We start from the raw sequence: 23,652 nt of genomic DNA, 5'->3' as shown, positions 1-23,652 counted from the left end.
ACCTAGGAAGAGGGATCTATTAGGTGTTTTTGTAGGCACATTTTTCAACCTAGAGGCTAGGCTTCACACAGCAGAGCCGAAGGACAAGAGGGGGATTTATGTTGTCACCTTCCTTGGGGTAGACTTGTTCAGAGACACTTAAATGACTTCCCAACAAACTGGAATTTGCAACTTGGAGCATATCCAGGCAGACCCAGGGGTGGCGAGTACTGAGGAGATACACATCATTATCAAGCTCACTCATGCCCCGAGCTTTACGAGGTCTGACACTGGAACTGCTTTCCCCAAAGCCAACGCACGCTTCAGAATGAAGTGAATCATTTCCTGCCTGGATGGCTCTTGTGTATCCCTCGGGTGCTGCACAAAGCACAAGCCCTTCATGTCACCTCTCCTATCTATTAACCCATTCCTACATTTCTCCTTCCTTCCTGGCCTTTATCATCCTTCCTGCAATAACCTTTCCCTGGCTCACCTCACCTGCCAGCCTCCGAATTCCACCATAAATAAATACCTGTTCATCTGGAAGATTTTTGTAGAACAGATCGTCAGCCTACTTGCCAAAACCAAATACCCATTTCTTTCCCACGACCCCCAATTTCCCAAAAGCCTCCTAAGCCAAGGCTCCTTGTTTTGTCACTTTCTGCCCTCAGGAAGACCTCTTCTTTAAAGCTGTGTTTGTTACCCAGTAAGACCACAGTCACCTGTGGGCTGCAGGGTTAACCTCCCAGTTAAAGGAGGAAGCTGGACCCTGGATGACGCCTGCCCTCATGGTTTCTTGACTAATTCCACTGGCCCTCTCCCTTCACCGCGCTTTGGGAACATCTTCACGACGACTCCTTTGGAGATTTTCACGTAACTGTATCCTCCTCCCTGGCCACAAGATCCTGGCCCTCCAACTCTGTCATTCCTTTACAGCTCTGACTTTTCTTTTTGATGCCATTGATCTTCCTCCTTTTCACCCAAGTCTCCTCCTTGAGGCCACCACCCCGAGTTCAGCAGGCAGCCCCCTGGCTCTGTACCCTTCACAGTGATGACAAGCCCGCAGATCGTCATCATATGCTCCTCCTTCCCTACCCTGGAGACCGCTTCTCTCCCCACAACCTTGTCTTTCGGCTCTACCTGCAAAATCTCAATGTTTCCAGGAAAGCCATTTCATCCACATTCTACCAAAAACTCATTTTCAAACGAGCTAGAGAAAGAACAGTCTGAATTTTTCAAGAAATGGGCTTTAAATAGTTTCAGGTTCTCTGGAAGCTACCAGCATTCCGAAATACAGTCCCTGTTAGCGGCTTTTTAAGGAAGATCGGGATGCTTTGTGACTAGCATATTAATTATTTATAGGAAGATAATGAGTTCCATGGCTCTGATCACAAATCCTGAATTATTGCAGATAGTAAGCTTGTAATACTCTTGAAAACAGACAAAAGGTAAAATAAAATTCTGTCATTTTAACATCTTTCAGGCAACAGGTTACTGAGTGGCTTCAAGGAAATGATCAAACTATTTGAAAAACAAATTTTTTTTTTCATTTCTCCAAATGGACACAATGCTCATTCTACTTAAAAGTGGTTTGGGTGGTCTGACCTAATAGCCGCTGTAACTACTGCCGCACCTTCCCCAAGGCCATGCTATATTTATCCCATACATGTAAGAATGCCTGCTCACCAAGAAGAGTAAATCTGGGGAGAGTTAAGAAATACCGATGGCTTCCTCCAAGGGCGGTATTTCTCATTTCTCTGTTTGAATGGTATTCCAGATATCTGGGCCTAAGTAAAATGTGACTATCAAATTGAATTGCTGTCCAAAATAAACCCTAGAAATGTTTATCCAGTAGTCAGTCAACTCACTCCGCATGCTCATTTGTCCAAGAAAAGATACTTACTTGCAGATTGTAGTCTTGCAGGATTTTAACCAAGGAGTCTCTCAAATTAGGAATCTCCATTCCTTCCTTAATGCGGTGAATCAGTAGAATTGGGTCAACGTGCGTGCCGATATTGTTTAACAAGCCGGTGATAAAGGCTACGAGACACCGTGGAAAACAACATATAAGCAGTGTAGCTAATGCAATTTTAGGTCGAAAGTAACTCAAAGAAAAAGTTATTTCCTTTAAGTAAGTGTTAAAAAGCATTCGAACTGTTAAATCCTCCCAGGAACTAATCTTCCTTTACTTTCCTCGAAGGAGAAGCTAAATGAGAAGGGATTTAAAAAAAAAAAAAAAAAAATGAGATGGAGAACAAATGATTACTTCAGAACACAGTTTGTAATGTCAAAGGGGGGCAAGTAGCATTTGAGAATTTACTAAGGCTCAGCTATCATATACTTTTCTCCTATTCTGCCAAGGTAGGAATGCTATTTGTTCCCATTTTCCAGAAAAGGAAAATGGGGTGATTAACGAATTCATCCAGGGTCACACAGCTAGCGATTTTTGAACCCAAATTCAAACCCAGGGCAGGCCCAGGTTCACAGTGTGCTTCATTACCCCCACTTTGCCTCCTTTAAGATCCTTAGACCACCACTCTGTCATGCTAAACTGGATTCTTCAAGCGATATGTGCATGTGACTACCTGAATCTGAAATGGACTTGAATAACACCTCCTCTTGAATCTCTTATTAAAAAACAATCATAACAGCGGTTTCTAGAACTTGAAAATCTTGAAACAGATAAGCCTTCCGACCAAAAAATAAAAAAGGGAAGGGGAAAGATTTTAAACCACGACTGCTAGTTTCTGAATCATATCTATATCTTTAGAAGAGGACTTGCGTTACTATTAGGTGACTGCTTTTGTTTCCTTCCAAAATGGGAGACCCAAGGCAGATGGTCAAGGAGAGGCAGCAGATATACACGCCTGGTGCTGCACTGATAGGGCAGGAAAGAGAGGCTCAGCACTACAGTAGCAAACCTCCATATATGGTCAATGTCCAGTAACGGTTATGGGTTTCCAGAGAGAGAGTCGATAAGGGCTAGACTACACACTTTCAAAATAAATGCCCCCTGTGTACAAACAAAACCAAAATCTTTTATTCCATTTGGGTGCAGCAGGTAAAAATGTGCTTCAACCAAGTGTTATCAAGTTCAGCTACTACGAAGTGGTGAGGCTCCAGGCTTCCCTGCACAGGAAGAGTACTGGAAATCATTACTATGTACCTGGCCTATTTTTACTATAGATACCTCCCCGTATTTTTAACTCAGTGCATCTTGAGATGATTCCTACTCTAGACACAACTGGCTAAACGGAGAGAAAGAGGTTGTGCTTGCAGATGGCTTTTCTGCTTACGTGGTTTGTCGATGGAATATAAAATCAGATCTTCCCAGAGTTCACCGTCATCCTGCTCCTTGGCAAATTCAATTGCTTTATCAACGTCATGTAATTCCTCCATGATCATCTTCAGGGCACTTCGGCTATTACCCATTCGGCCTAGCAAAATGTGAGAAATACATTTAGGATAATTTAATAAAACATTTTAAGAGAAATCACATATCTCTTAATTGTTTACATAGTTTGGTGGCTATGACAAAAAACATATTTCCTTATATGACATCTGTAACTCAGTAAAATCAGCATTTCCTACTCACTGGGTGTTTACTTTGTCCTGAGTACTCATTTAAGCACTTCACATGAATTATTTCATGTAATCATCACTATAATCCTATGAGGTATGTTCTACTAATATTTCTGTTTTATAAAGAGGACATAGAAATGTTAGTGCCTTGCCAAGGTCGTACAGCTACTAAATGGCAGATCTGGAATCTGAATCAAGGTCTGTCAGATTCTGACTTCCTTCTCATGATAATTGGAGGAAAAAAAAAAAAAAGAACAAACTTCTCAACCCATCTACAGTTTATTTTGATTTATATTGTAAGGTGTGAACTGATACAGTTTTGGTCATTTATTACACAATTTCAGTTGTTATCTCAGTAGCATTTATTAAATGATGCTACCTTCTCTATTGAGCTGTGAAGTCTCCTTTACTAAATATTCAATTTCTTATACAAATCAGGCTCTAACCTCTGTGTTACTTTGGTCTAAAACCTATGTCCATTCTTACACACTTTACATCACGTTGTCACCCCATTTCTTAGTTTATGGGGACCAAAATGAATAAAAGCTACTTACTCAGAAGATAAACTGTCTCTTCTACAAAGTTTCTCTGTTGACAGATCTCAAGAGCCTTCAAATAAAGCAGGGTAAAAAAGTTATTATGGGTTACCAGCCAAGAACAAATATCTATAGAGTCGCTTAAACATACAAGTTTGAAAGAATTTTTTTCATTGCCTCCCTTTAAAAACAAAACAAAGCAGAAACAAAACACAAGCCTCCTAAGTTTTGCTTGCGGCTGTCCTGATTTACCTCTCAGAGAGGTGCTGGACCCTACACAATTTAACTGATAACATGTTTGAGGCAAAACATTCCAGAGCGAAGGCAGAAAGCAAGATGCTAAAAGAAAGGCTCTTTCCCACCAAGCTTTCTCTCTTTATGCTACTTGAGGTTTCTTCACGGCACTGCCCCCCACCTAGTTCACAGGCACTGGTCTAAGCCCTGTTTCCCTCCCCTGACTTGTGCCCTCCAGGAAAGCACTCCTGTTCGCGGCTGCAAGTTCCCAGTATGGAGCACACCAGAGTTCAGCACACATCTGCTGCGTAAAGAATTAAACACTGGGAATGTTCCTATTGCCGGCTCACAAGATCTAAAAGAGAACTCTGCTCAAGGATCTGTAAAAAGTGAGAGGAAAATTGGAAAGACGTGTGCACCCCAATGTTCACAGCAGCACTACTTAAAATAGCCAAGGCATGAAAGCAACCTAAATGTCCACTGACAGATGAAATGGATAAAGAAGATGTGGTACGTATATACAATGGAGTATCAGCCATAAAAGAATGAAATAATGCCATTTGCAGAAACAAGGATGAACTGAGGGGGAGGGATATTTAGGGAGTTTGGGATTGACATGTACACGCTCCTATATTTAAAATGGATAACCAACAAGGACATACTGTATAGCACAGGGAACTCTCCTCAGTATTCTGTAACAACCTAATTGGCAAAAGAATTTGAAAAAGAATAGATACATGTTTAACTGAATCCCTTTGCTGTACACCTGAAACTAACACAACGCTGTTAATCAGGTGTACTCCAATATAAAGTAAAAAGTTAAAAAAAGAAAAAAACACATCTGACAATCAAGAAGTGTCAAAAAGGAGATCAAGAAATGAGGGATGCGACTTCCCTGGTGGCGCAGTGGTTAAGAATCCACCTGCCAATGCAGGGGACACGGGTTCAAGCCCTGGTCCAGGAAGATCCCACATGCCACGGAGCAACTAAGCCCGTGCGCGACAACTACTGAGCCCATGAGCCACAACTACTGAAGCCTGTGCGCCTAGAGCCTGTGCTCTGCAATGAGAAGCCCACATGCCGCAACTAGAGAAAGCCCACGTGCAGCAACGAAGACCCAACGCGACCATAATTAAATATTTTTAAAAATTAAAAGGGATTACACACATGACAGCATCTCCTTGAGTGTAAGAAAGGACACGCTGGGCATTTATAAAGAATTCAATCCTGAATGAACTGACACACATTCACTCTGCACTCTGTGCTGGGTACTAGGGGGCCAGGAGGGATGCAGAGGCACAGATGACAGTAATAATAACCCTGCTGCTGCTGCCATGTAAGAGGAGAAACAGCAGGAGCATGAGTCCACCCACGGGAGCGCACGTCCAGGGAGGCCACACAGACATAGCCCAGCATCCCACGGCTGGGGGAACGTGCATAGAGGGCCACGTGCACAGATACGGGACGTGGGCTCTGGTTGTGGCCTCTTTTGAAAAGCTTCACAGAAGGGGTGCCACCTGAACTGGGTGCAGCGCGATGAGAGGGTCCAGCAGGAAACCGCAGCTCACACGCCTCCCATGTAACCTGCGTACCACGTTGCTCTGCTCCAGCTGGAAGCCAAGAATGTTTCTGGTGGCTTATGAGGCATCTGCCATCTGGCCCTGCCTTTCCCAGCAGCTCCATCACAGACCCTGCTCATCTGCCTGCTGTGGTTCCTCGGCCTGGAACACCACCTCCCACACCCGGCCCCTCTCCACCCCCGGCAGGTCCATCAGCAAATACTCGCTGGACCCCACACGGGGTCAGATCCCAGGTACTCACTCTCCTTGCATCCTGCGCACTTCACCACACTTAATCACAGGTGCGATGAACTGCTCCCCCAATTTTTCATCTGACTTCCGTCGGCTGGAACCATGTGCATTCTAAACCCTGTGCTTTGCACACCGCCTGGCTCACAGTAAGTGGGCAAAAATACGTTTTAAATAGGTGAGCAGGCAGAAAAGGTTTCAGAGGAAGATGACTGGGTTGCATAGTTAGAGTCATTTAAAAACAACTAAGGATGTTCTTGGAAAATAACAGCAGGAGCTAGATTTGACATTTTGATTTTTGATTTAAAAGATTTATGCAGAATATATCTTTAAATCTGTGTCTCTGGTTGGAGATTAACAACTAAAAGGGAGGGGAAAGAAAAGCAGATCATAGAGATCAATGGAGAGGGAAAAAACCCAAACTAAACATAAAAAATAATTTTTAAATAACACCTTACTTTAGAATTGAAATGAAACGAAGATAATGTTTTAAAGTACACAGTCATTTAAATGAGCAGACCTGAAGGTCACAATGAGGAGGAGACACCACTAATTTGATTACTTGCACGATTCCTTTAAAAATTACGTGGCAGACAAAACAGAAATATAGGTCAATGGAACCGGGTAGAAAGTACAGAGATAAACCCATGCACCTATGGTCACCTAATCTATGACAAAGGAGGCAAGAATATACGATGGAGAAAAGACAGTCTCTTCAATAAGTGGTGCTGGGAACACTGGACAGCTACATGTAAAACAATGAAATTAGAACACTCCCTAACACCATACACAAAAATAAACTCAAAATGGATTAGAGACCTAAATGTAAGGCCAGACACTATAAAACTCTTAGAGGAAAACATAGGCAGAACACTCTGACATAAATCACAGCAAGATCTTTTTTTGATCCACCTCCTAGAGTAATGAAAATTAAAACAAAAATAAACAAATGGGATCTAATTAAACTTAAAAGCTTTTGCACAGCAAAGGACACCATAAACAAGATGGAAAGACAACCCTTAGAATGGGAGAAAATATTTTCAAATGAAGCAACCGACAAGGGATTAATCTCCAAAATATATAAACAGCTCATGCAGCTCAATATCAAAAAAACAAATAACCCAATCAAAAAATGGGGGGGAAATCTAAATAGACATTTCTCCAAAGAAGACATACAGATGGCCAAAATGCACAAGAAAAGATGCTCAACATCACTAATTATTAGAGAAATGCAAATCAAAACTACAATGAGGTATCACCTCACACCAGTCTTCAGAATAGCCATCACCAAAAAGTCTAGAAACAAATGCTGGAGAGGGTGTGGCGAAAAGGGAACCCTCCTATGCTGTTGGTGGGAATGTAAATTGATACAACCACTATGCAGAACAGTATGGAGGTTCCTCAAAAAACTAAAAACAGAGCTACCACATGATCCAGCAATCCCACTTCTGGGCATATACCCGGAGAAAACCATAATTCAAAAAAGATACATGCACCCCCAATGTTCATTGCAGCACTATTTACAATAGCCAGGTCATGGAAGCAGCCTAAATGTCCATCAACAGGGGAATGGATAAAGAAGATGTGGTACATATATACAATGGAATATTACTCAGCCACAAAAAGGAACAAAATAGTGCCATTTGCAAAGACTTGGATAGACCTAGAGACTGTCATACAGAGTGAAGTCAGAAAGAGAAAAACAAATGTCATATAATATCACTTATACGTGGAATCTAGAAAAATGGTACAGACGAACTTGCTTGCAAAGCAGAAATAGAGACACAGATGTAGAGAACAAACTTATGGATACCAAGGGGGGAAAGGAAGGTGGGATGAACTGGGAGATTGGGATTGACATATACACACTACTATGTATAAAATAGATAACTAATGAGAACCTACTGTAGAGCACAGGGAACTCTACTCAGTACTCTGTGGTGACCTAAATGGGAAGGAAATCTAAAAAAGGGGATATATGTATACATATAACTGATTCACTTTGCTGTATAGCAGAAACTAACACAACGTTGTAAAGCAGCTATACTCCAATAAAAATTAATTTTAAAAAATTACATGGTAGAGATGGCTAGATGTTCCCCCAATATCCTTGACCCATTTCTTCTATAGTAATAAGATTTTAGGTGGGTGTGTGACTGCCCAGAATTAAAACAAAACCTCCAGGCCTCCCCAGTGGTAGGAGAGCTATGTGACTAGTGTCCACCATGGAGGTGAACCAGAAACGTGGGATGGCGGCTTCTGGGAAGGCCCCTGCTCTCTTATTTTTAATCCTTTCATCCAAACTGCTGCTGGAAACATGGATGATACTATCTTACATCGTGAGGTCAAGGTCATACAAGGTGGGGGAAACAAGAAAAGAGCCCGGGTCTCTGACCCCATGGCTGCTACCACCACCAGGGTCACTCCAGTAGGACTTACACGTGATAGAGAACTAAACTGGTCCTCTGTTTAAACCATTATTATTTTGGTATTTTTATCACTTCGTAGATGAACCAAATCCTAACTCACAATTAGAAAATCCTCACTCATTTAGACTTAAAACACGGTTTACAAATCTCTATATGGTCATACCCATAAGTCATCATCATAAAGAATGGAACTTTCTTACCAATTCTTAAGTCTTCTGGAATCATACTAGAGCAAAGACAGGATACACATGTGAGAAGTTAAATAGTAATGGGAAAAGCAAAACTGTAAGTCAGAGGGTCTGGGACTATTCCAAGAAAAAACTATTGAGAAACCAACTGATTTGTGCTAGCTGCTGAAGATACAGATGGACGAACAGTGTATGGCCTGGTGAGACTGTGTCATTCAAAGAGAGACGGCAAATGGTAGTGTAACAGGGAAGAACAAATCTGACTCCATATTGGATCTGTTTCTTACATTTTAACCGTTGTATTCCATTGCTTTTGCTACCAGTTAAGAATGTTGCCTAGAGCCTAAAATATACAGGATAGCCCATTTTCAAGACTCTGACCTTTAAGGGTGTAACATTTTTCCATTCATATAGAGAGAAAAAGTTGCAGAACACAGAGTAACATCGTCTTGCTGAAGGTTTACAGGAACATCGTGACCTGACCTACGTGGACAGCTGCAAGAACAAAGGATTCCTACACCGAGAAGTCTGCAGCAACCAACTACGCCTCTCCCTCACCTTGCCTTTAAAAATGCTTTACAGAAACCCTTCGGGGAGTTCGGGTTTTGGGGGGGCACAAACCACCCATCTCTTTGCATGGCCCTGCAATAAAACTTTCTCTGCTCCAAACTCCGATGGTTTGGTTTGGCCTCACTGTGTGTCGGGCACACAAACCCGTGTTCGGTAACAGTAATACGATTGGATAGGTATTACAGAATGTTTCCAGAAAGATAATGTGAATAAAGATGAGTATGATGCTTAAAGTGGTGTATTACTAAAAGGTATCCATAAATCAATTCTGTACCTGGAAATTCACTGACACTTTAAAGTACCACTCAGGAGCTGCAAACAGAGCCACCCCCCTATTCTTGAACACATGAGGATGCTTGAAAACATGAGTGTCTCAAACCACAAAGAGTTTGTGGCCTGAAGGCTCACCTGAGCTGTCCAAGATAGCCATTTGCTATAGGTGGCTCTTTAAATTTAAATTAAAACTTCAATTCCTCGCTATCCATATTTCAATTACTCAGTTGCTACATGTGGCTAGTGGCTATCTTGTGAGAGTAGACTGTAGCCCATTTTCATCACTGCTGGAAGCTGTTTTAGGATACTGTCAAAAATGACCATTCACGTGGGAAGAAATGTCTTGAAGGCTCATCTGGAGTCAAGAGTGGTCTGGAAGGCAGGCAGATGTGTAACACCAAGCACAGAGGTAATCTGGGTCTCTGCAATTTGAACTTCACAGATTTATAAAAGTTTTATGACGAGTTCCTAACAGTATTTTGAATAACCCTTTTCTCATGTATGAGAAAGTAGAGACTCTAGAAATCTCTGGACTTTCTGAGTAAAGTGTAGGAAAAAATTTCTGGCACACAGAATTTTTCTATTACTGACACAAGTAAAGCATAAAAGCATGTTTTCTTATTTTAGATTCTTGAATGTTCCTGAGCCATAGAGCTCCCTCTAGAGGAAAAGAGTAGGGAAACAAAGATTTTTAAAGCCAACAGGAGACACACACACACACAAGTTCAGAAAAGGAGAATAATAGAAAACAAAAAAGTGACAAGACAATAATAACAGAAATTGAGTAAAAAATGATGCAAAAATAATATTTTAATTTTCCTTCTCCTGATTTAATGTAAAGGTAAATAACAGTTAGAAATCTGGGGTTAACTAACAGAAACCTTATCAACTATATAGACTATATAATGATTTCTACTTAGCCTTGACCCTGTCATCTTTTAACCAGTCTTATTTTTCAATTTCTTTAAGGAAAATTTATAAACTGTGCATCTCCCACTTTATGCCTCCAAATTCATAAATACTGCCACCTTGTGAATGCCATTAGATAGGAGAGTGATCATAGATTCAGGTATTAATAATAAAGCTGATACTCTGCTTTTAACTATTCTAGGCATAAACAAATCAGGTTTGCAAATGAAAACTAGTGCCTGATGACCATACCTGGAAATTACAGAAGAAAGAGCAGTTTAAAAACTGATGTCTTTCATGATTATTGCAGTACTAAGGAATATCTTTATTACTGTTGTAATTTTAATTAACTGTTTAAACCTGAAAAATGTTTTCTCATCATAGAGGAAAGAATACGGGACCTGAAGTTGAGACCCAGGTTCCAAGTCTTGGCCCTTTGACTTAGTAGCTCTAGACTTTGGGTTGTTTCTTTCAACTCCTGAAGACTCAGCTTTGTCATGTATAAAATGACTTTATCAACCGACCTGCACTTTTGTAGAGATTAAATAAAAACAAGGAACATGAAAGCACAGCACACATGATAAAGTACAACAAAAACTGTTTTGGGATACTATTTTTTTAAAAAGCCTATGTTTATTGTCTTTTCAAATTGCTGTAGATGTTATAAATTCCTGCCCACCCTGTATCTCCTTTAGAATGAACAGTTTCATAAAAACTTATGATTCATTTTGGAATGTAAGAGTTGTAGTGATTTTAAATTCTGAGCTCTGGTCTTTGGTAACTGCATCTCTAAAGGGCTTCTAATGGGATGCAAAGTCTCTACAAACTTTCCGGCCAAATGCTATTGACTGAGGCATTTCAATCAAGTCAAAATAAGTTTGACCTGGATTCTTGAAGATTTCACCCCTTCGCTCAGCGATTACCCAATCCCAGCAAAGGCAGACAGTCAGAAATGAGGAAGACAGAGCTGTATTCTGTTGGAAGTGAATTATCTACAGTAGTGAGTCACATGCTCTGAATGCCGTGAAACCTTAAACGCTTCCCATTTAAAGTAAAAACAAACACCAAAATACAACCTCAACGTCTTTTGGACTAAACAATCTATAAACTCTTCTGAAGTAGAGATGTCTTGGGGGTGGGTGGGAGGGAGCATTAAATTTTTTAAGTTCTTAACTTTATATTCAGTAGAAATGGAGACCAAGTTCTCTGAGTCTCTCTTTAGACAAAACAGGTGAATCTGTACCCCATGACCTTCATTTTACCGTCAGCATGTTTAGGATGCTTTTTTTTTTTTTTAAGTATTTTATTGAAGTATAGTTGATTTCAATGTTGTGCTAATTTCTGGTGTACAGCAAAGTCAGTCAGTTATACATATATACACATTCCTTTTCATGTTCTTTTCCATTATGGTTTATCACAGGATATTGAATATAGTTCCCTGTTGCTATACAGTAGGACCTTGTTGTTTATCCATCCTATACATAATAGTTTGCATCTGCTAATCCCAAACTCCCAATTCATCCCTCACTCGCCCATCCCTCTTGGCAACCACAAGACTGTTCTCTATGTCTTTGAGTCTGTTTCGTAGATAAATTCATTTGTGTCATATTTTAGTAGGATGCTTTTAATGGAGGGTAAATCTACGTTGCTTTTTATGAATTGGTAGCTTTTTTCATGTTACAAGTAAACATAGAAGGAATTCGTTTCTAAGATGATTAAGTGTGCACAGAGTTCTTGTTTCTAGGGAGAAAGGAATGAGATCCTTAACGAGTTAAAGTCAAGAAAATCTGCTTTAAGATGGCTTGGGGTAACTGAGCAAGGATAGTGGTATATTTTTTGCAAATATACAGATTTCCCACAATGGAGTCTGGTGCAAAGATAATCTCTTATAAAGATGTCTCAATGACCTTTAACATGAAAGCTAAATATGTGGATTATTGACTTGATTATAATAACATGTTTCCACCACTACCATCTCGAATCCATTTTGTTCAAAATTCTCTTTCAGTGGAAAACATGAGATAACTTAAAAAAAACTATTTAAAACATACTTGTTTTCAGATGCTTGTGTTGAGTTCTCTTACATGCAACTGGTTCTTCTCAGCAGATCAGAGAGAAAAATTCAAAAAGGTCTACACAATGCTCCAAGTGAGTTCTCTGTATTGGAAGCACCGTGTGTGGGGTGGAGATTTTCTGATGCTCCCTTTGCGGGCAGAGCAGTGTGACTTCTGTTGAACGCTACCGGACTGGAAAACTGGAAACCAGATGGGTTGAAAGTGTGTTCCAGACACGAACGTTATGGAATCTCTGGGGCCCTCTGCACCTGTGCTCAGTGAGTGGGAAGAAGGAAGCCTGGCTGGGTGCTGAGGAGTCCGCGGGATACAGACACGGCCTCCTGGAAACAAACGATGTTTCCTCCAAAAGTGAGACAAAAACAAACGGGCACTCAAAGAGTAAGATTCTCCCTCTTTTTCTAGATGATAGATTCTAAAGTGGGAAAAGAGAGGAACATTTGCTTTTCTTTTTTAAGATGATGTGTTTCCAAATTTATTCTTGAGAAAAAGCCTTAGGGCCCGAACATAAAATGTTAATGTCTTTCATAAACTAATATGCAGGCAAGATTTTTTTTTAAAAATTAACTGCAGATTTTGAAAATGCATTGAGCTGAAACTGGCTCATAGTAAATTCAATACATTTGAAGTTAATCATCATGGGCTGAGGAAGCAACTAGAAAAGTTGCTTTATCGGTCAACTTCTTAGTACATATCTCTTATGGGTCAAATAAGTATGTTTTGTTGATACACACAGGTGACTATGAAAAGTACTTGCTCTCTGGCCATCTGAATTTAGTAAGACACTTGTAGATGGTAGCGAGTATTCCAGATGGTCTGAAGAACCATGGGAAACAAAACTGATGGTCTTCTATTGGCCAGTTTCTAGTACACACATAGTGAGTATTATAGTTTATTTTGAAACAGCAGGCTCATAACACCTACTAGTTCATATTCAGCCCTAACTAGAACCTCGTATGTGTCAATTTATCCATTCACTAACTCAGTCAGGATGCAAAAAACATTTAGTGTCTAATGTGTGCCGGCTACTGAGTTTATCAAAATGAGTGAGACAAACTCCTTGTCCTTGAAGAATTTATAGGATGGTGGGAGAGACTAGTAATTATATCTATTAAAACTATAATGGAATGTAGTGGGAGAGAGAAATACAAAAATATATAAGGTGGGTATTTAAAGCAGAGAGGGTGTAGGACTGATGTTATTGACTTTGAGTCCCAACTGGGGCAGTCCGTGTCCCTGTCCCAGGCTGACTCTGAGGTCCCACCCTGATGCTGGTAAACTGCCTCAGACTCCCGACAGTTTTATGGTTGACTGAGTCCTAGACCCTGGATTAAACCTTTCTTCCAATTAAACCTGGCACAGAAATACTTGAGCTCCTCACCAAAATCTAATCCAACAGGACCTCCTGTTCTCATCAGAATACCCAGCAAAACCTAGTGCTTTGAGAGCAAGGCTTCCCCTTGAACGGGGATGGTTAAGCAGAGACAGGAAGACTAAGACAACCCAGAGCCTACCAACAGTGACGACTCTGTCCCCTCGAAGTGTTTAAGCAGGGGCGTCTGTGACTTACCTTTTCAAGGGGGCAGTGGATACTGTCTCGGAGAAATGGAAGCAAGTTGGGTCGGTCGAATTCAGCATAAAGGCTGATCTGCTTCTCGTGGTAGCGCTGCCCCTTATGATGGTCTCTTTTGAAAAGCTTATGCAGATACTAAAAAGAACAAAGGAATAAACCAGGAATATTAAAATAAGAAAAGCAATACCTGTTTAACACTGCTATTTTCAGTTGCAAACAGCTTCCACGGAGAGGCTGGCAGAAAAGCAGTTTTCAGGAAAAATCTCTAGGTGAAGGGAAAGTGGAAAGGAGAACACCTTGGGGAGAGCAAGGATACGCTGACATTCGCTCTAGAATGGCCCCCGAGTGACCTGGCTCTGCCACTGACCATGTGACCTTGGACAGGTCACTAACCTCTGTGACTTAGTTTCTTCATCTGCAAAAATCTCCTGGGGTGGTTGTGAGAGCTGAACGAGTTACCGTTTGTAAATCACTCAGAACCACGCCTGGCACGTACTCGGCACCACAGAACTGTTAATGACAGGAGTGGTTAATATCATCACGATCATCTACTTCGCCTCAGAAACGAAATGCTTGATCAGTGGTGTTCCTGGATCATAAAAATTCTCATCCTTCATGTGAAAGGGGGTGGTCACGAGACAAGAGCATGTTCTTAAAAACTCAAGTAGCAAAAGCGCTAAATTAATTCTCATACGTTCTGCATCTTCTCTCCTTAAGTCTTACTGAGATCTGTGTTTGCAATGAAATGCTGCCTCTCCTGGTGACCTCAAAAACAAAAAGTAAAAAAATCAAGAAGAGTACAGGTGTTCTGAACCCATTTTCAAAGCTGATTCCTTTCCCTGACCGTCTGAAAAAGTTAATGGACCTCCAAGGGAGTAAGTGATTCACTTTCTACTTGGAGGCAAGTCTATCAATATATTGTGCGGAAGCCAGAAATCGACATTCAATGTGTAGTTCATGTTAAATGTACAAAACACCCCAGAACCCACCTGAGGCGGGGGGACTTCATCACACCAAGTGCGTTCGCCCCTTGAGTGGATTGGTTCTTCAGAAACACAGAGCATCAGCCAGCCGGCCCTGAAGGTGTGACTGGGAATGAAGTCACTGGAGTTTGACATTCGCTGTTGCACGTGGTCACTAAATAAGCCTAACCAGGACACAAGCACACTGAGAAACCCTTCCTCGGGTTAACTGCTCCCCTTGCCCTGAGGCAAGAAGGTGGGGGGAGTCGGACAGAACTCCACGATCTGATGCAGACTCCGGCCAGTCCACTGGCGCAGGGTCAGTGTGTGAGCTGGACGCACTGCAGTTTCCCAGAGGCGCAAACAGGTTAGGAAGGCTCTGTCACACCTTCGGGGCAAATTTATAGAGACCTTACCTTGCCTGACAGGGAAGATGGGCCACTTCAGTGTGAGCTCCACCGCCATTCCACCACTGCCCTAATGACACTGTCACTAGATACCTCCTGCCTGTAATCCTGTCTCATGGCTCAAGAAGGCCAGGAATCACTGCTTTGTAAACAGATCCCATGGTGGCCAGCTCAGAGGTACCTTGCTTGGGTAAGCAGATAATCAGGAGATTTCCAATCATGAACAAAAGGGCAAAAGCATCTGTACAACCTCTGAGCAAAAACAACAGAACAAAACAAAACCCCAAAGTACCTCACATTCCTATCTTGGAGTCTTCAGAGGTGTCAGTGCATAAAACAGACTAGAATAAAACGCTCTGTTTCCTAACCCGCCTCCTGGGGTGCATAGAGGTGGGCAAAGATACAAGAGTCCTGATCTTATTTGATGTCCACAGTACTCCTGGAACAATCCCTATTTTCACTTAAGACTTCTCGTATAATTTTGAAAGGACGTGGAAAACACCTAGTCTTGCTTTACGCCCATGATGACAGCGATGCAGAGAATCCAAGTAACTCCCAACCCCCCCAAAGGAAATCTAGAATCAGGGGACTGTTGGCACCGGCACAAGACCACACAAGAAGCGGGCACAAGGAATGTCAGGGTGAGACACAAAAAAACAAGGCTCTGTTCTGTGATCACTCTGTGGTCCTGAACACGGAACGGCTGTGTGGTGTTTCCTAGGCAGGAGAACTTGGTATCCACAGAGCACAGGTCAGGGCGCTGGCTTTGCTGTAATTTATGCCATAATTATATTAAATGGTAACTACAGAAGTGTGGACAAAGAACACTGCCTGTGACACTGGTAAACAAGGAATGTTGCCCGCCATCAAGCCCCCAGACACTGCAGCTCGCCAACCCCCAACCCCCAGTGCGCCCTGAGGGGAATTCAGGATGGAGAAAAACACGCAGTGGCCCTAGATAGTTAAGGTGCATGTGTAAGGAAAAATTTCGATGAGCCCAGACTCTCCGATCTTCCCATACAGAGAAAGGCGCTAAAATCATTAACTTGAGATGCTTGTTTTTGTGTGTGTGTGAGTAGCAGTAATCTTTTGATGTTTAACACCATGTTGTTGTTTTTTTTTCCTTTAGCAAAAACTCCTATATATCCTGGTTCCCCCTACCTCTCTGGAACAGTCCCTCAGGGCTATCTGAGAGGCTGCTTTCCCGGGCTATAGTTCTCAGTAATGTGCTCAAATAAAACATAATTCTCAACTTCTAGGTTGCGCATTTTTTTTTTTTCAGTCAACAGAAGGAAGGTGCTTACTCCCAGGCATAGTTTGATAACACAAAAATGTGATAACTTTTTTTTTTAATCACAATTCGATTGTGAGTCAAAGTTAAAGTACCTGAGCTGCTATTAATTCCTCATCTGGATTCAGAGCATACGCTGCATTATAATAATTACAGAATGTTGTTTGCGGTCAAACCTCCCATCTGAATATGAACCTGAAGTGTTCACTCCAGTCTTCTCAAACCAATACTGTAAGGTGATTTTGCCTTCGTATTCAATCAAAGGGCAAAAGAAGAGGACTGTCATGCTTACCACGTGCTGCAACTCTGGTCTGTCTTCTAATTCTTCCACTACCTTTTTAATCTACAGAAAAAAAAATTTGTTTTTAATGTAGAGTTTATGAGGACACAAACATAGCTGCAAAAATTATCTGATAAACATCTCTCTTCTTTATGGCGATAGTGGTCCTAGACACTCATCTGTTTGAACACATTGTAAAAACAAAAGGCACTCACCGAAATTTTATCTTCGTTGTCCAGAAGCATGTCAACAGCTTTCTGCAATGTGAAAAAATAACCAGTCATTGAAATTTGCCATAGAAAAAAGAGAACACAGAATACAATGTATTGGATAAGGTGTCACCGTTAAAGGCAGAGGGCTTATTTTACACAGATAAGAAGGTTCTTAGCTTTACAATGGTCCTTCAGTGAGATATTTCTAAATGCATTTTAAAATGTGTTTTAATCTGAGGTTTCTGTGCTTTGCATAGACTTAAAATAGTGCCTTGCTACGACTCACTAATACAAAACATCTGTATAGTTTACAGTACCACAGAAATGAGCTTTGCTTCTGGCCACCTGAATATCGACTGAGTCCCTCTACAGATTCCACAGATACAAGAAGCTGGTCTTATGTGGAGAAGAGGATAAGAGTCAGGAAAAAAAGAAAAAGAAGAGATAGCTGAAGTTTCATAACGATATAAAGCTTATGGATTTTTAGAATTGACTTTAGCCACCGTTAACATTCATGAAACACAAGTTAGACAGGGCTTGTAGCAAGAGGTAGTGGGAAGACAGCCCACCAGACTGAGCCTCATACAGAATACCTGGGTCTTGTCCTTGACTCTGCTATTACATTGCCTACCTGTCTGCTGTGAACATTTTTTTCTCTCTGAAATATTAGGACGTTGGAAGAGATTATCCTTAAGTTATTTTCTAATTAGAAAGTTCTCTGATTCCTTAACTTGGGTCCATGCTCTTGAGTAGCAATTATTTTGAGCTCATTCATCTTTTGTCTATAGCTTCATAGGCAAAACTAGGCTCTTGAGACACATGGGAGTGGGGTGGGCGTAAGGGGAGACTGGATACGGGGAAAATGTAATTAATTTCTATATAAGCTTCTCATCCTCTTAATCATCTTCTGCCAGAAAAGCAGAACCTCTGTCCCCTGAACTTCCTGGGAACTGCATTGATTATTTTTAGATCTGTACTGCCTAAGGACTTGACTCCTTCAGTATGAAAAATGGGCTAAGAGCATCTTTCAGAAAAAAGAAGTAGATTTAGCTCCTGTTTAAGTTTAAGCGCGTGAAGACTAATATATAGCACATAATAGATATATAACACATAATACCACTAAATACAGTAAAATAAAATTTTAAAAAATTCAAGTGACCCTTTTAGAGCCTTAAGGGTTCTACTCTTTAACTAAAATTTCGATTTTTTGGAATAAGAACCACTGTGTTGTATGAATCTCTTTCTTTCCATCATTAGCACTTGCATTAACTTTTCTTTGTTTAAAACACACAGTTTGTATCACTTTACAAGAGCCACTGTGAGCTGTGGAGGTAGGGTGCCCTCCTGAGACAAGCACTCCACTCTTCAAATTTGTCCTGTAATAAAGTGATACATCCCACGTGTATCAGTCTGAGCATCATCTGAGACCAGTGGAAACGCCACATGCTAAAGCTGTGAATAACAAGGAATAAAACTGCAACAAAGGGATCAAAATAGTTTACTTAAAGTTTGAATTCTGGGACATACAATTAATAGGGTTGAATGAGCTAAAGCATATGGCTAGATTCTCTGTTTCTATGAGTTATATGAATTGTTTTACCAAAAAAAAATTATTTCATACACACACACACACAACTTCAAAAGTTCCACATCAAATTATGATTGCTTTTACAGAATAACCACATCGAGTAAAGGATTCCTGAATGCCGAATACTGGAGTAACATCCAGGGAGGGTCAGAAGGTTCTGAACATGATCAGCATACAGCCAAGTTATGTGATTTATTAACTATTCCAGCATGTGGACAAATGTCTAATTATTAAAAACTTGGGACGGCACAAATAATTTACCAGTAGTAAAATAAGAAACACATCATACCTCATTCACTTTGCTGTACACCTGAAACTAACACACACTGTAAATCAACTATACTCCAATAAAAATTAAAAAAAAAAAAAAAGAAACACATTACCTCGGAATCAAAATCCATTAATAAAACAATTTTATCCTTGATAGAACTGAAAAGATTATGCTTGTGGATCAACTGGAAAACATCCTTATGTCTTAACGTTAAGTATATTTCCAGAGCATTGCCATAGTTTTTGTCATAGGTGTACCTGGTAAGACAAAAGTTTTTACATTAATGTTCACCAACACATCTAATAAGACACACAGATACACACATATAAATCATGTTTTACATTAATGAAAACTGAAAAACTTGTTTAGAGAGAAAAGCTAACTTTATTTAGAAAAGTGTTCCTTGGGATTTAACTATATGTGACCAATAAGTATTTCTTTCTCAGAACCTTGCTTCCCATCTCACCAAAATTTTAGAATATTTACAATATTCAACTAATAAAATTTTTCTTAAAAAAGTAAACTCTCAAAATTTTTTAGAGAAATCCATATACCAAAGAAATTACGACCCCACATGAAGGAAATTCTTATTCTAGTAACAGAAAAATCAGTTAAAATTCTTACAAGCAGTGTTCAGCTGACAAAGGGGTGATATTCCAGAAGCTTCTCTGTAAGGAGGTTGTATAAAATTTAAATGTGTTTTTCTGTTGAAACAGTGTTTTTCACATTGCTTAATTCCCTAAGCCAGCTCCTAAATGCCAACTGAACCTAAATTGCACTGGGAATCCATTCTTAGCTCTACAGAATTATTAGTATTACTAGTACCGTGTTAGTACTACAGAATCCAAGGAAAACTAGAACAATGTTTCCAGAAGAAAATCCTTCGTGTTCCAACTCAGAAGGCCACACACGTGTCCCCTTATGTGGAAAGTCTTAAGCAGCCCTGAAATTCTAGGCCATTTTGGTGTACCTTTCTTGGTCTTGGGCAAAAGATGTAAGAGGATGCTGGAGCGGGTTGTCTGAGGCGGGGGGAGTGTTGAGGGGCTGAAGTGGGATGGTCTTCCTGAGATTAACTGCAGTGTGCTTCTTGTTTCACTAAACCAAAGTTCTAGAGGGCATGGGGTATCTTTATCTACCTCTGCGTCATAGGCATATGGCACAAAGCCCAGGTCACCAAAAGCACCCAGTGAATATGAAAAGCATTAACCAGTCTTCCGTTTTCTAAGCCCTAACTCAGTGCCAGGCACTGCACTTAGCTCTTGATTTTAAAACCATCCCTTGCACCGCTGGTGTAGTGGTATCATGCAAGAGTCTCATGAAAACCATCCCATAAGGAATTGTCACCTGTGATCTTATAGATAAGGAGTCTGTGGTGTGAGAAATTTACTGACTTGCAGATCCAAGAATGACAGAATCCAGCGCCTCACTGGGAAACTGATTTGCTTGAGGAGTCTAAGACCTGGCACCCTTCCCTACCTGCACCACTGCCTCTACCAAGTGATGCTGGTTAGGGTTCCTCTCCTCTCCTCTGGGAAGCAGATGACATTACAATTGTAAGTTTCACACAATTTCCTTACCTTATGTTCTCATTGTAGACCGGAGGCTTACGAAAGATTTCTACTAAGAGTGAATATAGGAAAATAGTATAGATCTGCACCCTCCCAATTCAGTTTGACAGATCTAAAATAGGAAAGACTTTTCATGTAGATTGATTTGGAAAAAAGAAGCGCTAAAATATACTCACAATTCTGCCAGGGTTTTAAGTAACGTTCTGTTCTGACTGTCTTTCTTCAGATGATCCCGAACTGCTTGAACTATTACTGAATTGTTGTACAGATCTCCCGGCCATTCTCGGATCAGTGTGGCAAAACCCTAACCAAGGGGGAGAACAGAAGAAGAACACTCTTTAAATAGGAAAATAATCCAAAGAGTTCATACAATTCCTAAAACTATTCATGGAAAACAGATAAGATCATGTTAGGGTTAAAACACTGGTCCATAAACATATCATCAGTTTTCACGGGTGGTGAGGGAGGCACACAATGTCCGCATATGCATCCCCATTCGCCATTCCTGAGAAGTAGGCAGTGCCATCCCTCCTCTTGTGATTGGATGAAATGCACAAGGAAGCAAGGCCCCCAGGTCTTCCCATCAAGTGCCACTGCAGAGGCAGAATTTAGGTCTGACTTGCTCTCTCCTCATTCTGGACTAGCCATAACACTTGGAGAACATCTTTAACATCTTACAGATACTGTCCAAATCAGCTCCACAGCCAGTACTGAGCACACAGTGGCTTTGCTTCCACAGTGGAATCACCCGGTATCCCACCTTCAACAAGTTATCATCTCTATCTTCCTTCCACTCATGCCTCTAAACCTAGTTTTGTTTGGGGATTTAGGACGCTGGTTCAAGTCTGTCCCCTGCTCTTACCCTGACTCTCTCTCGATCTCAAATTTTGTGGTTCTGATAGAAAACTCCAGACCCCCTGATTGGATCCTGTTTCCCTCCAGGGCTGATTCCTGGCCAGTGTTCTGGGCAGCCGTGCCGTCCTGATTCTCAACTTTAGTCCTTGTGACTCAAAGTATTGGGGAGCTATTTGCTTACTGATCCTTGACAACTTTTAGGGAAAAAAAAAAAAACAAAAGAAAACTGTAGATGTTTTCAAAGGTAGCAAATAGAAGTAAAAATCTTCACATTATTGAAAAAAAATCATATTATTTATATTAACAAATGCTTTAATGAACTACTTTGAATTGGTTTAAATGATATTTAGAAATGAAAATTGTGTGGTGGAATTTGCTTCTGTAAACTACCAGGATTTGCTAAGAAGAAAATCACAAAAATAATCAGGAATATAGTTTTTTTCTGCCAAAGAAACCCCTAGCAAGGATGGCAAAAGACCAGAAGAGGCTGCACATTTTCCATTCAAACTGCAACCTTCCTTCATATGACCATGATTGCAGTTTGACTTGAGAGATTTGGGGAGGACAGTCACGAAGTAAAGAGGATACATTTCATAAAACTACTAAACCGGAACACTAAAATGTTCTCTGAATCAAAATATGTTGGATCAAGTTTCTGTTTTCTTAAGACTCTGCAATTTATAAGATTCAAAAAAAGTCCTGAAAAGATTTCCACCCCAGTACTGGCAGCTCTCAGTAGACCTGAAACCAGAGGTAATACTGTTCAGGAAAAGAAGAAAGCCTGGCTCCTTTCCGCAACGGCCTTGCAGTACTGCCAACTTCTAATACAAAATAAGACAAAATGACAGGTCATGTTGTGCGATAAAAACCTGAGGACTCCAGCGTAAACTGAAATAAACATTGATCACATTTCACGTTAGGCTTTTCTCTGCTTAACTGGTTTTGTGGACCTTTGAATAAATGTGCTAAAAAATACTGATGAAATCACCCCTGGGGCCTTTATTATTAATTAGAGGACACAGTTATCAGGGAGCTATTACGATCCAGTGGCAAAATCAGAGAACCCCCTGGTGCCTATCATATTGGGTTGGTCAGGAAGTTCGTTCGGGTGTTTCTGTAAGATCATATGGAAAAACCCAAACGAAGTTTTTGGCCAACCCGATAGTAAGTAAAAGGTTAAAGACTATTCATTAAATGAAATGCCATAGAAACTGTCCCATTTTTAACATGCTTATACATTTGTCATTAATATTATGAAGCAAAAATTAACTATTTAAAATAATTCTGCTAGGCTGTAAATTAAAAGGCAAAGCTATATGCATTTCAGTAGAAACGCCGTACAAAGAAGTTATCAAGAACCAGTACCTCCAAGAAAATACTGTTCATATATTTTTATTTTTAATCTGACATTTAGTGCTGTATTTAGCAGCACAAAATTTTCATCCACACTATATGTGATCAAAAGTGTTGCTACAGAACACTGCTGTCTGATTAATTATGTGACAATTTAATTCAAAATTAAACATGAAACGGAGAATGATGGAAGCTAAAATGCGAATTATTTATAAGAGCTTATGACAAACCAAATTATTTATAACCTTCTTAATAGTACTGACCAGGCAGACACCCTAAAATATTCAGGAAAAAACATCTACAAGCTTTGAGTCATGCTTATTTCTTTCAGTCTCAGTCAAAAGTTTTCCAGATATGAATTAACAAGACACCTTTAATGATACAGGATTTAAAACAGTTTCTTGAAAAAGTAAGGGTTGAATCATGAATTGTAACAGAATCATACAAATAATAAAATTGCTTTTTTATGGTTAAATTACATTACTTTAAAAACAGGACTAGTATACTAGGCTTCGGTATTTCAAAATAAAGCTCATACTCTTTCCATCATTTTCACAGAACACTCATGATTTTCTTTCTTTTGGGAAGACGTACAAAGATGGAAAATTTATGACAGCCACTCTGTGTACTCAGAACATACTGGAAAGAAAGAGAAGTCCATTATAAGTCTTTCTTCACAGAAGAAACCTTTTCCGATAACTACGGCCAATAA

The 23,652-nt window shown here is 40.3% G+C and overlaps 1 protein-coding gene across 1 annotated transcript in view; it reads right to left on the bottom strand.

Moving 5' to 3' along the window:
- VPS41 (VPS41 subunit of HOPS complex) overlaps window positions 1-23,652 on the bottom strand; it is a 187,689-nt gene that overhangs the window by 7,977 nt on the left and 156,060 nt on the right. The window contains exons 18-25 of the mRNA XM_061198413.1: window positions 20,909-21,036; window positions 19,277-19,421; window positions 17,309-17,350; window positions 17,106-17,156; window positions 14,151-14,288; window positions 4,116-4,170; window positions 3,276-3,416; window positions 1,883-2,019 (exon numbers count right to left, since the gene is read on the bottom strand). Coding sequence (XP_061054396.1) covers window positions 1,883-2,019; window positions 3,276-3,416; window positions 4,116-4,170; window positions 14,151-14,288; window positions 17,106-17,156; window positions 17,309-17,350; window positions 19,277-19,421; window positions 20,909-21,036 — 837 coding nt within the window. The remainder of the gene's footprint in view (window positions 1-1,882; window positions 2,020-3,275; window positions 3,417-4,115; window positions 4,171-14,150; window positions 14,289-17,105; window positions 17,157-17,308; window positions 17,351-19,276; window positions 19,422-20,908; window positions 21,037-23,652) is intronic.

This window comes from Eubalaena glacialis, chromosome 8 (genome assembly GCF_028564815.1).
Source record: "Eubalaena glacialis isolate mEubGla1 chromosome 8, mEubGla1.1.hap2.+ XY, whole genome shotgun sequence".
Lineage (NCBI taxonomy): Eukaryota > Metazoa > Chordata > Mammalia > Artiodactyla > Balaenidae > Eubalaena > Eubalaena glacialis.
The sequence above is the reverse complement of the archived record's forward strand: the minus strand, read 5'-3'. Positions and strand labels throughout refer to the sequence as shown.